Below are 24,356 nucleotides of genomic sequence, written 5' to 3' on the forward strand. Positions count from 1 at the left end.
AGTACTGGCTGACAAAAATGCGAAAATGTTGTGCTTGTAATAAAAGTTTTATGATCACAAATCACACATAATTCAGGATTATATGAAGTGATTAACTCATTTTCCGAAATTCTATTATTTGAGGACTACGGAGAGATTTTAAAAGTCTGAAGCAAGGGCCACTAATGCACAAATTACAAAAGGAATGACAATCTTTATTTATCTTTTACTACTCTTCCCATGAATGGAATTAATATCTGACTTATTCCAATGATTCTATAACATCATTATTTAAACTTTTAAAATGATAATTAGCTAAACTAATAAACTAAATATCTGCAAGTGCCATATTCACAAATTTTATTTTTTTTTTTTTAAAAAATTTTGAAAATTAATTTTTTTTTTTAAATTTTCTATTAAATTTTCTTTAATTTATTAGTGAAAAAATTTGTATTTATTTGTAGTATAAATTTGTAATTTTTTTAATTTTTAAAGAAATTTTTTTTTTTAAATTTATTAGTGAAACAAATTTTATGGCAAAAATAAATTTATTTTTTTTTTTAATTTTCTTATAAAAATTTGTTGGTGAAAAAATGGGTTAAATAATATTTTTTCGATTTTGACCCATTGTAGGTCCGACTTAATATCATATCATTAGATATCCATATTGTAATCCATATCAAAAATCAAGGCTGTACTGGTTTTCTTTGTGATCCGATTTTCAAACGTACAGGATCTATTGCGGATATATTGATATATGAATCATGTATTTAAGTTATTTGGGAGCTACGGAAAGTTTATTTCACAATACAGACGGACATAGCTATATGGACTCCGCAATCTATAACAACCAGAATATACATATAGGTTTCTTTGTAGGGTCGGAAATGAAAAATGTAGAAATTACAAAATTGCCACTAACGGTGAAAGGTATAAAAACGTTTAAAAATTGAAGAGAAGTCAAGGTATGTGAGTGTAAAATTATTTGGTTTTGTTGAAAATCTTAGGACTAGAGGATTAACAATTAAAGGAAATAAATTTAGCTAAACAATTTTCAGAATAAGTCCCGGTCCACAGTGTGAAACATTTGCATTCGTGTCCACACAGTGAAGTTTTTGCTTTTCAGTTTTTGACATTTCTGTACAGGACGAATATGAACGAATAAATGTGGATGACATACTCAACAAAAACTTCATGTACATGAAACAGAGTGCCCTTTTCCATTCATCTTTCCCCTTTCATCATCAAACTCAAATGTTTCACAGTATGGATGGGGACTAACAGTTACCATAAAAACCTGAAATTTCATGATTTTTCGTGAAATAAAATTTAAAATTCAAATTAGCGTAAGACAATTTGTAACTTATATAGGTCGATATTTTTATCAATGGGTTGATAACTTTTTTCTTATTCAATTTTAGTGTATTGTTACTTTCAAAATTAATATTGTTTTTTATAATCGGGGTTTTGACTTTTTATAAATTTTTAGATTAAATAGTATTCTTTACGAAACACGTACACAAATAAGTAAAAAAATAAAAAAAAAATGTTTTACCTAAATATCTTTTGAACTAAGAGGGATAGATAATCCACTTATTTAAGCGCATGTTTTAAAGATATTTTCAAGTAGTAGGTATATAAATATAAAAATTGTCATGACATTCGAATAAGAACTGAAATGTTAATATTTTATTTAGTGGTTACGTCTTTTTCGTCAAATATTTGTCATGTGTGACCCTACCTTTAGCCGTTATTAGAGTTATTGATTCTGAGTAAAATAACGAAAAATAACGAAATTTTGGATGGAAATGTTGCTAAACCCGACTTAAGTGATATTGTTTTAATTTGTTTATCATGAATTTATTAGTTTAACAAATATATTTCATTACTTTTAACTTACAAATACAGCTTTCAATGAAAAAAAAATTAATTTGAATTTCTGTATGTAGACTTTATTGGGCTACTGTACATATATATTGCAGTTACGAGGAGAGCAACTTTGGAGGGCCACCCACTACCTTCCATGCCAACTACGAACACATGAAAATACAAATAAACTCAGAAAAGCATCAGCACTATGTGAAATTTCATTAAGATATCTCCCATAGTTCACGAGCAACCGTATTACTTCAAAAAGATACATTTTATAAACCACTGTGCATCTATCGTATAACTTCGTAACAACCAAAGCATAGTTCGTAGTATAAAATTTAACGAACTGTTTTAAATAGCAACAACTATATACATATACGTACTATTAACAACAGCAGCAACAAAAACGACAACAGAAATATAAAATACTCGTGCAAGAGAAAACAAACAAACAAACACCCACTAGTACAGGGTTTACAAATGTACATACGTATGTACTTAGTACCTACATCCATACTTACATATATTAAAAATGTATGTACGGTTGGTACTTATGTAGGTATGTAAATATGTAGATTACGTACGTGTTGCTGTTGTTTTTTTATTTTTCTCTTATTTTCGAGTACTCAATATAAAAAATATATCATTCCACTCACTGCGCCACTACCAGCCACATTTGTTTATCTCAATTTATTGTGTGATTAACTGCATTTAAAAACTTACTCTATACAATTCTATTTATTTATTTTCATTATTACAATTTCTCTTTTTTTATTTTGATTTATTTTGTTGTTGGGTTAGTGAATGAATGAATGTAAGTGTAGTATGTAAATTTATTACTGCATTTACACATTGTACGAGGGTCATCTAAAATCCTATCCAAATGTAATATCAAGTTTAATTTTCGGCAAATAGCAACTATTAAGAGATTGTTGTAAATTTGTCAGCCCTTTAAGGAAATAAACTAGGGATATAGTAGGTGTAAACGTTCATTACAGACTTTTCTTCGAGTTAGAAATAGATTAAATATTAAAGGGTTTGAAAATTGTTATTATTATTATTAACAAATTTATGGAAATGTTTACATAAATTGTATCGAGTTTAAGAGAGATTTAGAATTAACATGTGTTTAGTTATAGTTTTAAAAGGAATTTTCAAACTGCCCTCGTACGTGTAAAGTATTATTGATAATTTGACAAATTTATTTACATTTATTGATACGAATAAATATTTATAATGTATTTTATTATTTAGCTTTTTACTAATTTATTTGTGAGCACGAATGCATGAATATGAGAGTATGGTTGTTTTGTTTTTATTATACCTACGAGTATTTAAAATATTTAAGTATTTTATGATAAAAAGCCATTTTAAATGATTTTCTTTCTCTATTGCACATTAAACATTCACGTTTTATTATATGTATTAATATGTATGTAATTCAGTTAATTTTGTATTCATTTTACATTTATCTTATTTTACACATTTTAAAAATTTAGTATATTAAATTTTGAATTAATTCTTACCGTTTTAAAAATTTCCTTGAAGTTATAATAAGAAATTGTTTTTGTTGTTGTCAATTGATTGTTGGTGATTTTGAATTTGAGGTTATACCCGCAGTTGCTTGATTTGGTGAAATTGACTGGCAAACGATCCGTTTAATAGCAATTTTCCATTATTCACATGTACATACGCCGTCATTATGGTAAATTTATTTTTTCTTCATCTTCATTCAACTAATAATGATGATTGTTTTATACCAGCGAAATGCAATGAGCTCTCAAATGAGCTCTCTTGTTTTTATTTTCACATGTACGCAAGCACACACATTGTATAAAAACAGTCAGTCTCGCATGAGCATTGATAGAAGCAGGTTGTGTTACGCTTTTATGTTTGTTTATTTCATTATTTCAGCTAGTTGTTTTTGCCAGAGAATAATTCTCAACTCATACAACTACAATATCTAAAAACTGTAGTGGTGTGAGTTTGCATTTCGCTGTTTTATACACTCTTACATATTTACGTTTCGTTTGTTATATTCCCATAATTCGTCTTATTGTTGCTGATGATATTTTTGCTTTTTCCAGCAGATCGCCTGATGTCAATAATAAATGCTGTGGGAAACTATTTGAAAATTATTGGTGCAATTTTTGTCTACATCACATGATGATGCATGATGGTTTACACACAGTTGCATTCAACATTGATTCCATAATTCTCTAGAAAAAGCTGCAAAAAGCATTATAACACTGATCGTATCGAGTGGGTTTTGTTGTTTTACAGAAGAAGTCGTCGCAGTGGAATTGGCAGATGATAGATAGAAACTGAAATAAAAAGGCGAGAAAGAGAACAAAAGAAGAAACTGATATTAAAATAAATTGACAAACAATGAATCGACATGATTAAAGTCATTAAACTTGTACAAGTCACGCCCATGGGAAATTTACACACAAGTTTAATTGGTTTAAGAATTAATAAGGAGATTCATAGAGAGCAGAAATTCTTAATTTTAAACAAGTGCAAAACTGTGTACTAACATAGCAGCTATAAAATTACACATTTGTCGACCTTATTATTAATTAGTAAACATTTTGTCAGTAGCCTAAACCTTGTTAAACAATTTATTCTCCACAAAAAAATTGTTGTGAATCGAATGAAAGAACGTTTAATAGCATTGTTTAGCTCTCACAGCCATTAGTGTCCGAACATTATTGTTTCTGGTTAATATAATCCATATTCCTAGCTTTCTTTATGCCGATTACCGGTCTATAATTTTGGGTGTATGACTAAAAATGCGGGATTTACAATATCTTTTGAACGCGGTTTTTGTTTTTAATATCTTATATGACATTTCGAAGGGCACAAATCTGTCATTTATTCTCACTTAGTTATTGCACATTATAGTGTAAACAACAAAGTTTTATTTGCCACGAAAAAGTTGAAATTGTGCCAACAAAGCGGGAAAGTTTTGCTTTACTTCTTTCATTTGAAAAAAAAAATGCCGCTGAAGCAAGCCGATTGCTTGCCGAAGATTTGGTGGATGTGCTCCATCAGAAAATCTGTTTTGCACCGAATTATTACTTGCGATGAAAAATGGATCCATTACGATAACCCGAAGTGTAAGAGATCATATGTATGTGAAGCCCGTCCAACCAGCCGAATCGACACCAAAGCCAAATATCCATAGCACTAAGGTAATGCGCTGTATTTGATGGGAGCAAAAGGGTCATATCAATTATTAGTTGTTTGAATCTGACCAGACCGTCACAGGTTCCCTGTACCGATCGCAACTGTTGTACATGTTGCACTACCTGTTAAAAACTATTTAGAACGAAGTGGTTGGGAAGTTTTGCTTCACCCGCTTTATAGTCCAGACCGTGCCCAGTCCGATTACTATTTGTTTCGAGCAAAAAGGCTCTCTCTAGGATACGCTTCACTTTGGAACAGAATATCCGATATGTTGTCAGAAAGATGGGAAAAGGTCATATGTAGCTAACAATGGCCAAAACTTCGAATACATTTTTATTGTACAAATGTTACAAAATTAAAGCTAAAAACTTGAAAAAATCGGCGGATGTTGATTCTATATAATAATACAGTGTTGGAGATCTTTAGAACTGTAACACTGCTATAAGTTTTTTTTTATTTTAAAGAAATTTCCGTGAAACGATTTATTACATTAAGTTATGGGTCATTCCATAGCTTTTTGATCTATTTTTTAGTATTACCCTCTCCAATTTCTTTGAAATACACTCTTAGCTGAGTATTATATAACGTATAATTCAGGCCCATGCCTTATAAATTAATGTTACCAACCTCTAAATTTAAACATCTCGGGCATTTGGGAGAAAATTCGTTTCAGAACGCATAACTTTAAAAGTGTCAATAGGATATTAATAAATAAAGTGTCCCTAAATTGCATATCTTCCTGGTGAGTAGATAACTTGAAGAAGCGTATTTTTGTTTTCTTAATTTTGTTTCCCAGAAAATAGACAATTAAGAGTAAAATACATGATTAGACTGTTAACAAAATCGTCAAAATAAAAATTTAAAACAATTTTTGAGTCGATGGAAATTGGAATTACGCTTATTCAACTTTTATAAGTTTTTTTTATTAATTTAAGAAATAAAAACATCCAGTAACACAAGTGTTCCCCCACCTACCTACACAATCATCCACTTACCTTTAATATCTCCTTCAGAATCCAGCAGCCGTACTTGCAGTCAATAGTGTAGATGTGGGCGTCGTTACATTTATCACCGATGTCACTAAATTTTCCACCATCGAGGATTTCTTGACGGTTGTATTGAGAAATGCTGGTTTTATTTCGGGGACATCTTCCATTTTCTCTTCGGGTTCCTGTTTAATATCTAGCACATTGACCATGGGACATGTGTTGACAGTGGACGAAGGTTGGGCAGCAGTTGCCTCACTTGGCGTCAGTGTCTCTGTAGTTTCCTGTTTTATTTCTTTGCTTTCTAATTTGTCCGTGAGCGAAGACGAAGTGGACGTTACCAAGGCCGTTTCATCCGAGTGTTTGGCTTTGGCTTCTGCGGCAGCAGAGGCTCGCTGATTTAAACTGGCTGCCACTTGATCGATTGACGGATGTTTCTTGCTGGCATTGCGCGTAGGCGAAGTGGAGGAGGTAGTGCAGTTGGGTGAGTGCGGTGATTTGGGAGGTGAAGGCGTTTTAAGTAGCAGGGGTTTATCCAGGTCGGCTAGAGCTGTGGCCAGACCGGCAGCAATAGTGACCATGGGTGGAATGATTGTTGTTGGTTGCTGATTGCGGAAAGCCAAAGCAGAAGGATTTGGTATGTTACGTACTGAGGCATTTTGCTGCCTGACCAAGGAGTTTTGGGTTATTTTAGCTTTTTCATACAAAGAAGTTGTCGCTGATGTCGAGGTTGTCGATGAGCTGATGGCGATTTTCTCTCTGGCTGTGGCTGACTCCGAGAGCAAGTGCAGGTTTTGCAAGTCATCGGATATGGGTGAAAGCAGTTCCTGTTTCTTAATGACATGGTCCATAGCATTCGAACTGGCGCTGTTGGAAGTGGCTGTGGTGGTGGTAGTCATACTTTGTTTGATTTTGTTTAAAGCCATTTCCAGTGTACTGCCTGTAGACGTTGTAGGGGGTGTGCTGGGGGTAGTTGATAATTTGAAAGGCTGTTTTTCCGTCACACCATTTGTGGAGGTTTTTGTTGTGGCTGATAAATCCAGTATATCTTGACCAGATTCTCTAGAGGGCAATCTAAATTGTCTTAGACTGCTTTTAGCTTTTTCTGTTGCCAACCCATTTGTTGTGGCTACTGGTGTTTTTGTTGTCGCAGTTGCTGTGGCAGCTACTGATGTTGATGCTGCAACTGTAGTTGAAGTGGTTTTTTCGATTTTCATTTCTGTTAAATTCGTAGGTTTGACATGAGCCAAGAGAACTTTACTCTGTCGGTAATTCACCATGGAGAGTGGTGAAGAGAGGTATGCAGTATTCAACACAGGAGTTGGGTGTTGTTGGGCTGTTGAAGTTGAGTTTAATGATGACGTGGAGGCAAATGGCAGGACAGTACTGAGAGGAGGTGACTTTACAGCTGTGGGCACCACAGTTAAACTAGAGTTCAACTTTTGCATAGGTGGGCCCATTAGAGTTGTCATTGATGTTGTTGCTAATGCTTTTGTTTTGTTGTTACTGCTGGCCATGGTGTTCGCTGTGGCGGATGAAGGTTTAATATCATTAGTTGTGGCTTTTTTAACATCCACATCGGTTTTGTTGGTTGCCGCAGCATTTGCGGTAAATGTGTGTTTGGCTGTTGGGACTGGTGTTGCACTGGAGGTCATTGGGTTTTGTAATGTAGCCTTTGTTGTCGTTTTAGCCGCTGTGGTCGTGGATTTTACGCTAAATGAACATTTCGGATTGTAGGAGGCGGAGAGCGGAGAATACAGAGGAATCTCGTATGTGGCCTTTGCCGTGGAGGATGTTGGTGTGGCTGGTATTTCAACTTTGGTCATGTGTAGGTTACTGCCGTAAGCACTTACTGTAATTTGATTGGGCTTTTCTAATCTCTGCTGTTTGTTTAGAGGTCCTGAGTTTTTGTTGTCATCCAACGAGATGGACCTTTTGAGTAGATTACCCATGTGCTTGTTCGCCGCACTTGCGATTGAAGTTGGTGTTGAAAGGAACTTTGTTGAGTTTGAGGCCATATAACGCGGAGGATTAGGAACTACAAAGTGTGGAGTTTTAAAGGATGATGATGATGGAGGTGGTGGTGGTGCTACTGGCTTTGCAGCTATGGGTTTAGGAGCTATTGGTTTCATGTGAGGAGTTTTTGGTTTTTCTTTAGATTCTTTTGGCATTGCAACAGGTTTTGGCTTGGCCACAGTCGTTACGTTGGGTGAGAAAGTCGAAAAGGTTAGAGGTGTAGTTTTAAATAAACTTGGCGGCAATGGAGGAGAATGTGGCAATTTTGCTTCCTTTATAGATGCCAGGGACTTACTTAAGCCTAACGATGTTGAATCAGGTATTATCAAATCCTCGTCATCGTCGAACTCTTTTGATAACGATTTGCTCGTGGTATTACTTAAAGCTATTTTGATTTCTAAAGGTTTAGATTTATCTAGATCTTTATCTTTCAGTTTTTTGCTGTCTTGGAAATGTTTGCTATCAAGAGATTTAGACTTTTTGCTTTCAGATGAACGGGATTTTGATTTATCCTTAGAACGTTCATGACTTTTACTTTCAGGTGACTTGGGTTTTTCAAAATCTTTTCTATCCCGTTTACTGCTTGGGGATTTTGGTTTCTCAAATGCCAAGGGATCTGCAACTCTATCCATGTTAAAAGGCGGAGATTTCTTACTTTCAAATTTTGAAGTCTTATAATGTATGGGGGGTGTAAGTTTAACTTTCATCTTTAAGCTCTCTTCAGCCGAATGGGAGGATATTTCGGCATGCATTTTCTTTCTTTTCGAATCCTTTGATTCCCTAGAATCTTTGGAATGTTTTTTCTTGCGTTTCTTGTGCGACGAAGACGACGAGGAGGAAATGTCCACACTGCAATTGAAATTGAAATTACCCGTGGAAGAAGAGGTGGTAGATGAACTTGAGGACATGGGCGAGGCATTTGGTGTGAATTTATCAGGAGTTTCCAGTGTACTTGTTGTCTGTACTTCTATGGGCTTCAAGCCAATATGTTTTACATACGTCTCCAAGTCTACTTTATCCACTACGGGTTGGGGCTCATCGAGTGAGAATTTTCGCGGCCGATGATGTCTAATCATTAACGTGTCCAGTCGTATATCAGCTGATTTAGGTTTTTCTATCAGCTTTGTTTTTAAACTATTCAATTCTATTTTGAGTTTTGGAACGTTACGAACTTTCTTGGTGGGTGGTGCGCTAACGGTCACTTCTGTACAGGTTGAATTCGGAGATTTCTTGCTGGCCGTCTTCAGCTGAGATAAAGGTTTCGATTCCCATTCATCTTGCATTTGATTGTGCGGAATACTTACTACAATATCACATTTTGCAGACTTTTCCTCCTTGACGGCCTGGGATTTCTCCTTTTTCGTGGAATGCTTGGAGTTATTGGCCAAAGAAGTGTGGGCGTTGGTGGTGATGGTGTTGGTGGTGGATGATGTTATAGCATAATCACAGAAACGTATATCATTGCTACGTAAACTCTTAAAATCATTGGTAGTGGTGGGCATTACAAACTCATCCGATAGGGATGATTTTTTTGAAACCGATTTTTTATTTTCCGCTGGTTTTCGTGAAATTGTTACTTTTACAGGTACTTCTAAATGTGCTGGTGTGGGAGCATATGCTGACGCGTGCTTATTCGAAGAGGATTTCGATGATTTTACTTTGGTTATCTGGGGAGGAGACGGTGTTGTTGGGGGTACTGCAGGAATTAACGCTTGCTTCGCTTGCTCCTTTTCACCATTCACAGTGATCTGGGTCCTGTTCTCAGCAAAGGAAACTGTTTTATTTAAACTAGAATTTTTATGAGATTTTTCCGAAACCTTATCGTCTGTTACGTAATCATTATCGGATTTAGAGGGCAACTCATCATTGTATATCAGAATTCTATATGTAAGTTTTAAGGGTGCATGCTATAGCAAACAATAAAAGGGAGAAGAGAATGCAAAAAGTAGAATATAACGAAAATGTTTAAAAATTGTTTTTAATTTTTTATTGAAATAAAAAACTAATAATAGTAAGTAATATGCTGGCCTCGAGCTTGAATATTATTTGCAATTTAGTTAAGAGAGTAATAGCTATACAAACTTACCCTTTGCCATTTATAACAATAGCCAACATCCATCAAAGTAAAATCACTGGGTAATACTTCATCCTCGTAAATGATGTCAATGCCTACCCGACGATTACAGGGATCTATTTCGAATTTCGAGCATAAGAATCGTTTCAAATGATGTACTTTAACACTGGCCGGACATTGCAAATAACGCACTGGCGGCACCGTACCTTCGGGACATTGATCCGCCAGCACCGGATGAAATTCAAGTGATAAGCTGATAGGATCTGTGGGGGAGAATAGATCGTCATCGCTCTCGAGCAACTCATTTAAGCTGTTTTCTGTGGCCCCGATTAGGTTTCCCTCGTTTTTACGGTTATTTACAAATTGCACTAAACGTTCGCGTTCCTTTTGATAGAGACCAGGTACCAGTTTGAATATAATCGAACGCAAAGCATCATCGGATTGAAGATTAGATATGGTGATGGCTTTGCCACACTGGGGACAATAACAATCAACCGCCAAATGTCGTGCTATGCAGCTGCGACAATCTATTCAGAATAAATATTAAAAGAAGAGATTTAAAATCGAATATTGGCTTTAAGGAATTTTAGGGCCTGGCTCATTAAATGCGAACGAACATTTTCTTTCTTATTTTATATTGAAAACAACAAATAAATTAGAATTTTTTTATTGTTTTCAATATAAAATAAGAAAGAAAATGTTCGTTCGCATTTAGTAAACCAGGCCCTCAATTTAAATTAGTTGTAATTTTAATAACTAGGTTAGATACTTACACGTGTGCGTACAAACATCTATTGTTGTGGGATTTATCATGTATCCTTGACACAAATAACAAGTAAACAACTCGTTAAATGCGTTGATTTTCGGTTTTGGCGGATAAAATTTATCCATTTTGATTTGTGACGTTTGTGTCTGTTGTTTATCTTGTGTCACATTTGTTTGTTGCTGTTGTGTAGTTTCTTTACATTCATCTTCTAAAAGTTGCATCTTTCTTTTGAAGTATCTTTTGTAGTTGTGGTTTTATTTTTGGAATATTTAACTAAAGCCTCTATATGTGGGATTGCACAACCCGTGTTTAATAACGGTTTATTTTACTTTTTAAAGAATTCTAAAATTTGTAGAAAAAACGAAACGAGTTTAGTTTGAGTTTGAAGTTGGATGTTTTTTTAATTTATTGCTTTATAACTAATAAGCCAATACATAATTTAGAAATTAAAACTTACAACACGATTTGAAATTAACATACATATGTATGTATAATTGTAAATGTTTTAGAATTATTGTAATGTTATAAAATTTTAATGTTTGTAATTTCTACAATATTCCTTTGCGACCCTATAAAGTTTCTAAATTTAATGGATCCTTGTAGATACATAGAAGTAGATATAACGATGTCTGTCTGTCTGTCCGTATGTTGGTTGAACTTACGGACCCAAATCTTAAATCAATATATCAGATTTCCTTTCGCGAATGTTAGTATTTAAAATTAGCTAAATCGGTTCATAAATGGCTGATTTATGAAAAGAAAAACACGATTACCTTAATTTTTGGATACAACTTTAATAATAAGTTCTGCATATAAAAAGTTTTAAATTAATTTTTTTAATTTGTTAGTGAAAAAATTGTATGGCAAACATTTTTCAAATTTTCAAAATTTATTTTTTTTAATTTTTTGTTTTTTTTTCCAAATTTATTTTTTTTTAATTTTATCGACATTTTGTTTTAAACTTATTAGCGAAAAAAATATTATGAGAAAAAAAAATTGTTGGTGAAAAAAAAAATCGGGTTAAAAATATTTTTCCGATTTTTACCCATTGTAGGTCCGACTTACTATAGCGTTATGTACGTCATTGCAAAGGTCTTTGAAATATCTATCATTAGATATCCATATTGTCTATATTAATTACTAAGTCATTCAGATATACATAGATAAAAAATTGGTTAAAATTCGAAGTGGGCCGCTTTTCTCTATTTTAAATAGTAAACAAACTGGGTCTATAGCAGATACATTGCTGTATGAATTATGTATCCTCTACGGAAAGTTGAGGGAATTGTCAAAAACCTAAATCATGCAACAACAAACTAAATGTTAGTCAATGTATTTTGTTGTTGTATCAGACATATGATTTGTTGCATTTTTGTTTGACAATACGGAGTTTCTCTAAGTGTAATTCAAAAGCATTTTCCATAATTTTTAAACAATTTGTCAATTGATTTTACTAAATCTAGCAGCATGGTAATGGCAACATTGTATATAAGATTTCTTCGAAGAAGAGGGCAGAAATAGCTCAACATTAGTTGCCAGAAAAGAAAACGCCATTGGTTTACCACGATTTCTATAAACATTCCATTTAGACCAGTAGTCGGCACTCATAGCCACCAGGGCAGAAAATATCGACAAATCTGTTCTATGTGAGCAAACACATTCAAAATATGCATTTTAATGTTGCATGTTTTGTTTGTGCCGACCTATTGACACATCATTTTCATTATTTTCTTTGTCTTGTTTTGTTGATATGTAACCTTAATTTCTAAGTGGAGAGTGAATCTAACCGAATTAATAATGTTAAGTATAAAATCCTTCATTCCCTTCACCAGATTAAAGTTTCTGACAAAATTTTTTTCACACTTGGTATCTATTTAAGAAATATTTAAACAAATTTTATATCTTCCAATTGAAAATTGTAAAAATGTTGTTAAATATTATAAATATCACTTTAAACAGGCTTTGCCATTTTAAAAATTGCTAGTAAAGGGTAGTTTTTAAGCCCAATAGGACTTGAAATTGTAAAAATACAACAAACAAGTAAGAGAGCTGTATTCGGCTGTGCCGAATCTTATATGCCCTTCACCAAATTATACTTCAAAATACAAATTTTAAATATTTTTAGGTAAACAAAATTTAATTTTTTTTCCAAAGGTGTTTTTCTCATTTTATGGAAAAAAAATTTTTCGATTGTCATTTGAATTTTTTTTTTTTAAATGTTAAAATAATGTTTTTTGTCTTTTCAATTTTTTTTTTCTTGGTTTAAAAAATATTTTTCCGATTTTGACCCATTGTAGGTCCAACTTACTATGGTCTTATATACGTCGTTGCAAAGGTCTTTGAAATATCTATCATTAGATATCCATATTGTCTATATTAATGACTTAGTAATCCAGATATATGTAGGTCAAAAATAGGTAAAAAAAAATCAGCCATTTGTGGACCGATTTTGCTGATTTTAAATAGGAAACTTCTCGAAAGCATGTCATACAGAATTATTGAAGATTTGGATCCCGAAGATATTTGGGGTCTTCAGAAAATTGATTTCAACAAACAGACGGACGGTCATGGCTTAAACGACTCCGCTATCTATAAGGATTCAGAATATATGTATATACTTTATAGGGTCGGAAAATTATATTGTGGAAATTACAAACGGAATGACAAACTTATACATATACACCCTTCTAACGAAGGTTAAGTAAATTTTAATCAAACAATTTTAAAATGATTTCGGGCATATGGACGTCCAATTTTGGGCTACTTTTTCGAGCATTGCTGGCCGTATGTCACGATTACCATGAACAATGTTGGCCAAGGCGTAAATTTTTGCTGGTTTATCAGCATAAGCCAGTGACTTCACGTGGTCCCACAGGAATCTCGAAATCAAGTTATCGGCAAATTTTGATTTCAATAAATCGATGGTTATGGTTGACACGTAGCTCCATCCTGTTGAAAACACATCTCGCCCGGATCAATGTCATTATTTTTGAGGAAATGATATCCGATGATGTAAACCGCACCAAATGGTTCCATTACATGGAATCTGTAAATGGTGTTTATTAACAAAACCATAAGCTAAAAGCGACTCTCTTCGTTGAACACAATTTTGCAATAAAACAGTCAGTATATAAGTTGCGCGAATCCATGACAAATTTGAAAAATTTGGTAGCATTGTTCAAGCTTCTATCTATTCATGATGATGTGCCAGAGTATACTAATCATAAATCTCAAAAAGTGAGCGCAGTATGATAGTTCGTTTGACAGTTAACCCTTTCGTAAGTTCCGTCGGACTTTAAAAAAACACTCTTTACTAACACTTATTAAACTTAAAACACTTTAAATCTAAACTCTTAAGAAACTGTTAGGTTCCCAACAACTTTTTTTTAATGAAAAGAACATGAAACAAAGTTGTAATTAAGTCATAAAATTAACAACAACAGAAAGTGATGTCAAAATGTCATTATTTTAACATCAAACTTTATGACACACAAATTTTACTAGCAGTCAAAACAAAAAAAGAAAAATAAGAAAAGAAACAAGAAAATGTTTGCCATAGTTGAAAAAGAAATTAACCTAAACTGTAAATCATGAACACATGAATTTTTAGTTTTTTTTCTTGGACCAGCACTCTGGGAATGAACCCTAACAAAGCACTGCATTGTGTTGGAACTATGACAATAGGTTATACGAAGGAGGATAGAGGGAGTAGTGTTTGTGGACAATTGATTTGAATTTTCGTATATTCAGAGGGTCAGGAAATACTCCGACAGGAAGCTTATTCCACATACGGGACGGCTAAAGATCGAATTTTCTCTGTAGTGTGTTGTGCGATCCACTGACCAATCCACACCAACCGCTAATGAACGCATATTTCATAAGAAACTACGGGTATCGGGAACAAGTTTCCTAATTTCATCAGAACACATTCAATTGTAGAATTGATAGAACAGTGCAACACAACCCACATTGCGACGATGCTCCAGAGAATCAGTAGAGCCGGATACTCCACTGTCACCGATAAGCAAACACTGTTCGACAAAAAACAAACGTGTTGTCGTGTTAAAATCAATTGATATTTAACTAAGTGACTGGCTTATAAGTGCATTAAGGTACGAAAACCCGGATTTTTTACTCGTAACTCAAGATTTTGGGGGTGTCGACAAAACCTTCCAGAACACTAGTATCACTTCCCAGGCAGAAATACCTAGTAATACCTTAAAATCAATTTAGTTTCGTTAGAATTAATTTAGATTTTAACGAAACTAAATATGATATTTCCAACTCTCACACACTTGTTCGTTATATGAAGTGTTAGAGTGTTACGCTATTCTCAATTTAGTTAAGTTTAAATTCTCATTACGTGAAAAATGATGGTATGAAACCTAAAATATGTTAGATTTGCGTTAAGCTTCCATAAAAATCTTTTATATTTTTTTTTTGTTTTTTTGCCATTTCAGGTTTCACCAAAAACAACAAAATAAAAACCCTTTTTACTGCCCCATAAACTTAATGCATTATTACAACAAACAAACACACATATACATATACACTCATTCCCTCACTCAAATCACCCAACATACTCGTGTAAAATTTCCAAAAGTTTTTGTGTAAAATCTAAGTTTTGGAGTGAGTCTAAGTGTGTGTATGTCAGTATTTCGGTGATGAGCACCATAAATAAAACTACCTTATGAGAGCCCAAAACAAAACTGTAAGAGAGACCGTCGTGTAACATTAAATGGTAAAACGTGATTTGAAAAATATATCATTTCTACACTTCGTTTAGGTTTTTTTTATACTTTGCCGCTGACTTGAGCTTCCTCTTCTTCAGCTTCCACTTGTATTTGCTGGTTTGAGGCATTATTTGGGCATTTGTTATGCTTAAAACAGATTCGCCAGTGTGTGAAGGAAAAAAAAACAACAGAAAAACATACCCACCGTACATACATCATTTAAACACTTCATGGAAGTTTGTACAAAAAAAAAACTGCTGTACGTTGGGTATTAGTAGACTGACAGCTAAGATTGTTTTTCATAAATTATAACCTTTAAATAAACCTTTTCCAGAGGGCACATGGCAAGTCCCAATCGATAAACTAACATCCCAACTTGTATTACTCTGATTGTAGTAGAACATTAGTAGTGTTCCATATTGGACAATGGCCCATTAGTGCTATATCCAATAATCTTTGAAATATGAAACCATGATTCATAAACGCGTCATGTTAAAGAATCAGGAATTATGTACACAATTATTCCTCTTTAATTTTAAACCATGGAAGAAATAGGGAACAAATTCCATATGAATCGATAAGAAAAATTACGTCACCAGAAGAAATCAGGTATCTGATCACAGGCAAAATCCATCCATATTTTCAAGGTTAAAAATGAAAGGTCTCTTAAAAAGCCTGCCATACCAACGATCAATAAGTAAATTTCGGAGGAAAGTTCAGAACCAGCTATAAAATGCTCTCTGTCAAATATATTGTTTAATATTTAGTCATAAATGCCAAATCTCCTTGGAAAATTTTACGATTGAGCAGTTCATCCAAATGGTAGAACTTTATTAAATGAGTGTTCATTTATGCAAACGTCAACATCATCGTACTTATCGACGAGGCGCATTTTTGGATGAATGGCTATGTTAACCATTAAAATTGCCGTATATCAGTAGTGCGATTCACTAACTTTTTTAACGATAATCGTATCGTTAAAATAAATATAACGAAAATTTATCGAATTTGCTATTCAGTAACATTTTTAACGACATTCGCTGTCGATTGAAGTCAGCTGTTACTTAAAGCAGTTTTTTTTTCGTTATGTTAGCGACAATAATTTAAATTGTGTTTATTTAATCGATAAAGTGTATTTGCAATTTTTTCTTGGTCATCTTCATCTTTTGTAGCTGGAACTATCGTAAAAATAATGGAAACACAATTTTGTTTACTTAACTTATTAATATTTACAATAAAATATAAAATAATAAGCTGAAAAATAGGGGAATTTGAAGATTATACTACTAATTATTCACCTGGAAGAAGTACTTATTTTTGTTCGCGATGTCCCAAAAGTAATCCTTTACATTTTGGACGAAAATAAGTTGTTTTGCTAATAGAATTATTTATAAAATTATGTATTTACTAAAAAAAATAAATAAAAAAAGTAAGTCGCTGCCAAGTGTCGAACCAACAACCTTACGATTGCTAGTCAACGTTGTACTCACTACACCACTGGTTAATTATTTCATTGTGTGTCAAATGATGGTTTTCTACTTTTCGCTTATTTTGATATTTTGTAGACAGAGATGTCATATCTTAAACAATCGTTAAAAATAAATTACTGAATCACACTATCGTTGCTGCAAGCGATTATTTATGTCGATAAACATTACGATTGTCGGTTCGTTAAAAGTTAGTGAATCGCACTACAGATGACGCTAAACCATGCGATTTGATAACTTTTCAATAGCGACATTGAGGAGTCCATCATCATCAACAACGAGAACTACAGATCATTGGTTGAATAAAACGATATGGTGCCACACAGCTCATATCGACAATATACATTCTGCATGAATTATTTTATGTTACGGTTATCTCTTGCGTAGATGAGATCCGAGATCTCCAATTTTCAATGACTGCAGCCAATTTACGCCAACAATTTGACACTGCTAGACTTTATCTTGTGAGGTTTTCTGTAGTCGCAGATCAAGCCATCACTTGAATTCTGTCGGATCTACGCTGCAGTCATTGAAAATTGGAGCTCTCGGATCCGTGTCACAGAGTGAAGCTGCGAAGGAAGTTTGAATGACATATTTGGGCGTTTCAAATAAATAAGAAATATAGTTAATCACGCCTATCGCGAATCAATATTTCACATGAAATATTTTCCCTTTTCCTTTTTTCGTTCATCAATATTGTTCACGTGAAAAAATTCCCCTTGTTGTGAAATTTTTAGATGGAATTTTGTAAAAAATAAACAGCTGTTACGAACAAAATCAACTATTGTGGATGTAAAGTTCATCGTGATATTCCCGATAGCAATTTTCCCTTCGAGGGAAATGGATATTTCATGGGAACAAAATTTCACATGTTATTGCCGATAGGGATGAATATCTCACACACAGCGAGTTTTATTCCCTTTCAATATCGATCCGTCTTGATGGAAACAATTTTCAGATTTTAATCCAATAGGGCTTTGATGTTGCTTATGAATTTATCGCGTTTCACTAAGACTTTAAAACTGAGGAACCGAATGAAATTCATAATACTGTTCATGTTTCAGAGAACGAGAATAACACTCCACTCAGCCATAATATCAAAGTGATATGGTTCATTGACAAGATTTACGATGCGCGGTAATATACAAGAAAACGAAACCTAGAAGCCAACATATTCCATCATGTTTACAATGATATTCTTCAAGACTCACCAATACAAAATCCAGGAAGATATTCCTGACGCTTGAAATGAACATAAGAAACCGATATTTTCATTGACTTGGGGATTACCGGACAATGTGTTATTGTTAGAATGTATTTCGAATGGGAGTTGATGCTAATGATTCCTGCAGAATCTATACTATACAGTCCAGGATGAGGAAACAATTCTTAAACACCACTTTTGTCACATTTTCTAGGGCTTAATCAAAGAAGGCTATATCAGGATCGTGAATATTAGATGACCTTAAGTTCACATATTCCATCATGTTTACAATGTGTTGATATTCCTCAAGACTTAAATTTCTATGTAACGTCAATAGAAAAACCAGGAATATATTCCAAACACTTGATATGGAACATAAGAAACCGATATTTTCATTGACTTAGGAATTACCGGACAATGCCTGATTGGTAGTATGTATTCCGAATGGGAGTTGAAGCTAATGATACCTGCAGGAGCTGTACTCTGCAGTCCAGAATGAGGAGACAAATATTGAACACCACTTTCGTCACATTATCTAGGGCTTGGACAACGAAGGTCCCTATCTGTATGGTGAATATTACATGACATTATGGTTTTTCATATTGTTGGTATTAGGAAGTTTTGAGTTAGATTTGCTAACTTCCAGCTTTACCCAATGGGAATGCTGGTTCGCAGTGTTCCAAAACTTCAAAATCCAGCAACAATGGATTTGATTTATTATTAATCTTAGAAAATTTATCAATTGGTAAACAAAATATTATCAAACCTTTCAATACATCAATAATATTTATATTTACAAAAGTAGCGCACGCCCTTCTTATTGTTGTTGTAGCTGTTGTATATTTGATTGTAAGTATTTTATGGTTGGCGCTGCAACACAAAGCAATTGCGATAAATTCCGACTTATAAAAACGTCAATTAAGTGTTGGGTGAGAGATACAATTATATTGTTTGTTGCTTTTGTACTTTGGTACTCTCACCCATACACAACATGGAACAAACGTTTTATGGGATCGAGACCGACCATATTATAGAAAACGTGTACGGACAACACGTCACACACACTCGCTCACTCACTCACTTACTCCGTCAGCCACCACAACGTGTTCAATGCCGTGCGCTACGCGATATTCCGTGCTGCGAGTAGGTTTTTTTTTAGTTAATATTTGTTAAGCTGCTGGACAGACAGACACTAAAGCAGATAAATAGACAGACAGACGGACGCAGCACTGGCATGAATGTTGTTATTGTTGACTTTTGGTTTAACACACGCATATTCTCACAAACACACACACACATGTTCACATACACTTTTATTGATACGACAATACGATAATAAGTATCTGTATCTATAGACGACGTTTACACCGGCTTTTGTGGCCTCTTCTTTTGCTGTTTTAATACTTGTAGTCGCACACAATACGTACAGCGGATAAACGGCAAAAGGAAAACAACAATCAGCAACAACACAAACACTAACCGCGAGTCAGTCAAAACAGTGGCAAGAATATCTACTTTGTACAAATGCCGACCAAAAACAACAAGCAGCAGCAGCAAAACATAAACGGACCGAACGAATGAACGACCAGCCAATCTGTTGTAGCAGTATGTATTTATTTGTATCTGTAGCTGTTCGTGGTAGTAAATTTGTGCGGCAGGCTGTTTGAATGGCAGCAAGCAGGCAGGCAAGTCAAGTGTATTTTGTTTTGTTTGTTACATTTCGCTCGGTTCGGTTTGTTTCAGTTTGTTTTGTTTTTATCGTAATTTTCTTTGATGAATAAATAAATATTTTACACACTTTTCTTTTACATAGTACACGCTTTGATTTTACATCCCTTTAAAATTTGTTTCATTTTTTTTTTATTTTTATTTTCGATATGAATTTGAAAATTTCCGTACAATTTACTTTACTGGATACACATTTATCCATTAGAGAGCTTTTGCTTAATTTTCCTTTTTGCTTCGCTTTACACCATTATTTTGAAATGTGTTTCTCTTGCAATCTCTATTGCATGTAATACTTGTTTTTTGTGTTGTTTTGCTTTTTTTTTTTGTTTGGTTTGCTTCATTTGAAAAAACCCCAAAGGTTCATCTCTTCTTTATTCCGAGTTTAATGTATCGTGGATGTCGGCTACGGCAGCCACCAAAATTCAACTGAATTGGACAAAACTTAAAGTTTGCCAAAAAAGCGATTTATAGTCAAACATAGACACACACACTCTACAGTCAGCAAGCCCACCATACACAACCTCTATTTTTCATATTACACAAACACACCAAAAACACATGCACACCCTGCACACTTACACAAAACCTATCCATCCATCCATCCATCGAAACAGTTTCTGTGTATCTATTGTAGATTTTTGTATCTATCTGTATTTACGTTTTCTTCTACAACACAAACTAAACAATAACGCGCGCGATTTTTCCTCTAAATTGAGTACTTGCTCCCTCAATTAATGTATGTATTGAGTAAGTAAGAGATACCCGAGTTTTTTGTGAGAAAGAGTATGTAACCAAAATATGTACATATTTTAAAAGTGGAAAAGAGAGAGAGAGAGACACGGACAGACCGAGAGATACATCCAATGTACTTGTGCACGACAAAAAACTTTCTTCTCTACAAAAGGTTCGACGCACGATGTACTAAATGTGGAGTATTTAGAGTTGCCAGTTGTTGTAAGAGCTTTTGTAATGTAATTACAAATGGAAATTTCGATATACAAAATACCCGTTTTTCCATAAGCCATTCATCGACAGAGAACTCAAAATTTTAGTTAAAGAATTTTAAATGTTTAGTAAAGCTTATTAGGTATCGTATCATTTCTTATCAATACTTAGATCCAGCATGGCACAGATCTTAATTACTCCTGATTATGTTAAAATGTTAAACTGATCAGTCTTTAGAGTTCCTTGTCCAACATCAGAGTTTAGCAGCTGTAGAGTCCATCGAAAGCTTTCCAGAGAATCCATGGAAGTAACACAGTTGGATATTTGAGATAATAAAAATACAAAATTTCAATTCAAAAACTTCGTGTTAATGGGGGTAAGTGTGAGATATTAATTACATTGCGATACAAAAGTGACCGAACAAAATATGCAGGGGTTCTTATGTACCAATTCCGTTCTGTTGGAGTCCATAGATTTGTAAAAAATCTCATTATTTACACCACCTAAATCCGAGCGAAAATGGAATACAACTCTCATGTATGGGCCGGTGCTTGAAAGTCTATTTTGGAGCTTCTGGACTGCGTACAGGAGAGGGCGAATGTGATTATTGGTGACAGTAGGGTATCCAATTCGCTGGAGCACCGACACAATGTGGGCTGCTCTTCACTTGTCTATCGGTACTACAATGGAATGTGTTCTGATGAAATTAGGGAACATGTTCCTGATACCCGCAGATTTTTACGTAAGACACGTTTTTCATCAAGAACACATTCCTTTGTGGTCGATTGGCCAGTGGACAGGACAACGCAATACATGGAAAATTCGTTCTTTAGCTGTACTGTCCGCTGAATCTTTCCTGTCATTTTCAATGTCGGAAAGTTCAAATCGAATGTCCACAAACACTATGCCCTATTTTCCTAGTTCCAACACAATGCTTTGCATGAGCAGGGGTCATCTTTTGAGTGCTGGTTGCAGAAGAAAAAAAACTCTATGGACTTCTATAAACCAGAATTGCTTATGATAATCCATGCATATTTTTGGTATTGAATAGTTTTATTAGAGATTATTTGAAAGGCTCATGTACGCCATTAGAATATATATGACATCGTATATACGCGAGCATCACACGGAAGCTCCGGCTGCATTTGAGTGATGTGTTATGCTTAGACTTTAGAACTCGTCAGAAAAAGTTTAACGTGTCAAATCGCATGATCTTGGTAGCCAAGTCACCTCCATAATAGATAACCATACGCTAAAATCGTTTAAGCAGAATGTACGCTGTATGGCATGAATTACCGGGCTGCTGGAACTACATGTCTCTTCTTTATTCTGAGTTTATGTCCAAATCGCTAAATTCTTGTTATCATTGATCTGTAGTACTCGCCATTAACGGATATTGCCTCACCAACTCCGTTTTCGAAGACCAACGTGAACTTACTACATCAACCCGTCCTTATTGAAAAACCCTTCCTTCAGATCTCTGGTAAGCCCTGCGCCTCACTCGGCTATAGATTGCCAACTCAGCGACAGCTGTATCAACCGGAAGATCTGTATCCAGAAAGGAACTTTCGAATTCAGCTGACCTCTTACAAATTGAATATTCTTGTACCACAGCTTAGTCCGATTTTTGATTACATATAAATGAGGAAAATTATTATAATAACTCAAGGAAACTTCCTCTAACACGTTACAAAAGTGATGCCACCATCATTAAGGACAATTTTCAGGTATTCTGTAGAACGTTCTCTGCGAAAACAATGTATGCATGCAAATTGTTCAACTCTATGTGTTTGTTAGAAGTCTTATTGATGTTGAGATCTAAAGACTCTTGAGACATTTTGAGCAGAGTTCATAATATTATGTAAGATTCTTAATGATTTCCATCTAGATGTCATTATTATGTAGAAAGTAACGATCCTAATTGAGAATATCAATATGATCCAATGAAGGATTGTGATTCCATATCATGACCTTTATATTTTATAGTATTTATCTATATGTTGGTATCATATCTGATTCAAATACATATTCAAGATACAAAGGCATTACATCTTCTACGAATAGAAGGGTACATTTCTTATTATTATTTAAAACAAATCATAAAGCCGGTTGATTTTTAAATGACCGCAAACTCCATGCATCTGGCAACTCTGCAGTGTTTAAAGTTTAAATTCCAATACGACTTGACAAGCCACAACGAAATAGTCAAACACTAATACACAAACAAACACTTATGTCACGTGTCTCTGTAATACGAGTACAATTCTTCTAATTCGACTCTCTTTTGGAAAGAAGAAGAAACGACGACGACGACGAAAACACAAAACAAAAACAACCACCCCAATCCTCCATTGTAAACAAGGCGAAAAACACTATTTCTGCTCTCGCAATAGAAAAATAAATAAAATGTAAAATGAAAACTAAAAAAACAAAGTGAAATTTTTGTTAATTTACTGCTCTCTCTCTTCTGTTTTGTTGTTTTTTATGAACAAAATAACCACAAACAAAAGTAAAAAAAAGAATACTTTAAAAATCTTTTCATTTTTCAACAATATTGGAATGAATTTCGTTTTTTATTATTTTCACAGCGAAGAAAAACGAGATTAATTGAATTTAAAAATAGAAATTTCAAATTTAAGCTTTAAATATTCATAATTGTTGTTATTGGACAAGACTTAAATTTAAATGTATTGCCGGCTTTTGGTTTAAAATAAAATTGTAGGTACGTAATTCTATGTATGGCAGTAAGTATGTGGTGGCGTTTGATAATACTAACATTTTGATTTATTGATTTTTAACAAAATTCCATTCTTTATTGTTGTTTGTTTTATAATTTTTTTTCTCAAAGCTTTTATAATAATTGCAACAACACGCAATTATTATAAATTTGCTTTTCTTTATTTTTTTAATTTTTGCTCACTTCACTCTTTTTTGATGTTATAAAAAAAGTACGCAAAAAATCGATCGGAGAACCACTATACAAAATCGAAACAAAAAAAACTGAGATTTTTGTCAAGTGGCAAAACAACCGAACTTTCAAAATTACCGACCGTCTACCGCACATTAGCAGCTCTAGTAAAAGACTAACGGACAATTTGTGCTTTTTCGCCAGTTTGCCACAATTCCAATTCTTATTAGACTCTCTCTGTGTTTCTCTGCTTTTTCGTTTCGTTTGTTTCATTTGCTCATCGCCATTTACGGGTCTCTCCTTCTCTGTCACTCATATTTCGATGATAATTTCACAATTTCAGTAGTATTCTTAAAATAACGGTTGGATATTTTACTCTTGCAAAGAGCGAAATGTCGACAAAATCAAACATGCACACAGCGCCACACATACACATGCACACCACTTGGCACTTTAGTGAACGAACACA

General features: G+C 34.0%; 1 protein-coding gene across 1 annotated transcript; it reads right to left on the reverse strand.

The window, feature by feature from the left end:
- Window positions 1-516: 516 nt before the first annotated feature.
- Window positions 517-24,153, reverse strand: Su(z)2 (Suppressor of zeste 2). Its single transcript, XM_065512564.1, has 5 exons — window positions 23,756-24,153; window positions 10,890-11,224; window positions 10,129-10,643; window positions 6,036-9,949; window positions 517-4,175 (listed from the first exon to the last, which is right to left on the reverse strand). The coding sequence occupies exons 2-4, from the start codon at window positions 11,101-11,103 to the stop codon at window positions 6,050-6,052; spliced, it is 4,629 nt and encodes a 1,542-aa protein (XP_065368636.1). The 5' UTR covers window positions 11,104-11,224; window positions 23,756-24,153; the 3' UTR covers window positions 517-4,175; window positions 6,036-6,049.
- Window positions 24,154-24,356: the final 203 nt, after the last annotated feature.

The sequence above is a fragment of the Calliphora vicina genome, chromosome 5 (assembly GCF_958450345.1).
Source record: "Calliphora vicina chromosome 5, idCalVici1.1, whole genome shotgun sequence".
NCBI classification, from domain to species: Eukaryota; Metazoa; Arthropoda; class Insecta; order Diptera; family Calliphoridae; genus Calliphora; species Calliphora vicina.